Consider the following 1,671-nt stretch of genomic DNA (forward strand, 5'->3'; position numbering starts at 1 on the left):
TTTGTAGAGTTTTTGAAGTCTAATCTGAACTTGAAAAATGCTTTGGTAAGAGAAGAAAATTTTTTTCATGTTCGTTGTTGCACTCACATATTAAATCTCATTGTCCAAGATGGCCTAAAATTATCTCATTTGGCTGTGGACAAAATACGAGATTATGTCAAATATGTGAAGCATTCACAACATCAAAAGTTTAGATTTCATGAATGTTGTGAAAAGGTTAGAGTGCCACGTGTGAGAGGATTTCACCAAGATTGTCCTACTAGGTGGAATTCTACTTATATGATGTTTGAAAGTGCTTTGTACTATAGAGATGCTATTTCACAATTCAAGTTTAGTGGGGAAAATTTTAAGTTTTGCCCAAATGATGATGAAGGGAAGGAAATTGAGAAAATTGCTAGTTTCTCGAAGGTTTTTTATGACTTGAAAAATCTTTTTTCTGGGACATCTTATCCGACTGCAAATTTGTACTTTCAAGGAGTATGAAAGGTACACGTAACTTTACTTAATGCAGCATTAGGCGATGATGTCTTTTTAAGGAATGTGACTAGTCAAATGTAAGGGAAATTTGACAAATACTGGTCAAATTATAGTAAAATTTTGGCAATAGTTGTTAGTTTGGATCCTCGTTTCAAGATACAATTTGTATCTTTTTGTTTAAAAGAAGTGCAACCAATGTCTTGGAAAGACCGAGTAAACGACATCCAGTGTGAGATGCATTCTTTTTTTGATGAGTATGTGAAGCACCACTCCCCTTCGACTTCTAAGAAAATGCCTTCCTTTGAAGCAACTACTAGTCATGATCATGGTCATATGACACCTATTGCAACATTAGTTAATGTGACACTAAAAGTAAGATGTTTTTTTAAGTACAAATTTTATTTTACTTTTATTATACATTTATAAAATTTTTATATTTCTATTGTTATAGTTTTTAGGGTTTTAAAGCTTTTACTAAGGAAGATGAAGAAGCTCCAATGTCAGAACTAGAAATTTTTTTTAGAGAGCGGATGGTAGATTGTGATAAAGAATTGGATATTTTGGACTTTTGGAGGAGTCATGAATATAGGTATTCGATTCTTTCTCGAATGACAAGAGATATCTTATCAATTCCAATATCAACTATTGCATCGGAATCAACATTTAGTATTCGAGGAAAAGTGATAAATATGTCACGTAGTTCTCTTACGTCAGATAATGCTGAAACTATTATTTTAACTCGTGATTGGCTGTATAGTCGAGGAGGTATGCTTATTTAATTGTATTTCTATGTTATTATAATTACTATGTATTATGCAATATTTATTTATTTATCTATTTTTTGAATTTTCAATGCAGTTGAAGATTTTGTTGATAAGGAAGAACTTGCTGAAGATATTGCTCAAGTTGAAAGAGCAAGTTGTACCTCATCTAGTGTATCATTTTGCTCTGTTTGACTTTATTTAAATATTACTAAACTAGTGCAAGCTGCATTACTACACTAGCACAGGCTGTGCAGCTAGTGCTTTTATTTATCTTTGAAAATTATGTAGTCAATAAATTATTGTTTATTTGTTGTTTTAACTTGTAGTGTTGAATAAATTATTTGTAAATTTTTTTTCCAGTTTGATAACTTGTAACTTTTGAGATGTTAATTAATAAGTTCAATTTATGTTATTCGATTCATAACTTAAA

The 1,671-nt window shown here is 30.7% G+C and overlaps 1 protein-coding gene across 1 annotated transcript; it reads left to right on the plus strand.

The window, feature by feature from the left end:
* Positions 1–672: 672 nt before the first annotated feature.
* Positions 673–1,433, plus strand: LOC131166723 (zinc finger BED domain-containing protein DAYSLEEPER-like). The gene is made up of 3 exons (XM_058125298.1): positions 673–849; positions 936–1,242; positions 1,336–1,433. Exons 1-3 carry the CDS (start codon positions 673–675, stop codon positions 1,431–1,433), a joined length of 582 nt encoding a protein of 193 aa, XP_057981281.1.
* Positions 1,434–1,671: the final 238 nt, after the last annotated feature.

The sequence above is a fragment of the Malania oleifera genome, chromosome 10 (genome assembly GCF_029873635.1).
Source record: "Malania oleifera isolate guangnan ecotype guangnan chromosome 10, ASM2987363v1, whole genome shotgun sequence".
Taxonomy (NCBI): domain Eukaryota; kingdom Viridiplantae; phylum Streptophyta; class Magnoliopsida; order Santalales; family Ximeniaceae; genus Malania; species Malania oleifera.

What these genes read in the sequence shown, in the direction of transcription:
- LOC131166723 (XM_058125298.1), top strand. Translation starts at nt 673, where the DNA reads ATGTCTTGGAAAGACCGAGTAAACGACATCCAGTGTGAGATGCATTCT. An exon ending in TAGTTAATGTGACACTAAAA is followed by an intron (nt 850 to 935) that starts GTAAGATGTTTT and finishes TATAGTTTTTAG; the next exon opens with GGTTTTAAAGCTTTTACTAA. An exon ending in TTGGCTGTATAGTCGAGGAG is followed by an intron (nt 1,243 to 1,335) that starts GTATGCTTATTT and finishes TTTTCAATGCAG; the next exon opens with TTGAAGATTTTGTTGATAAG.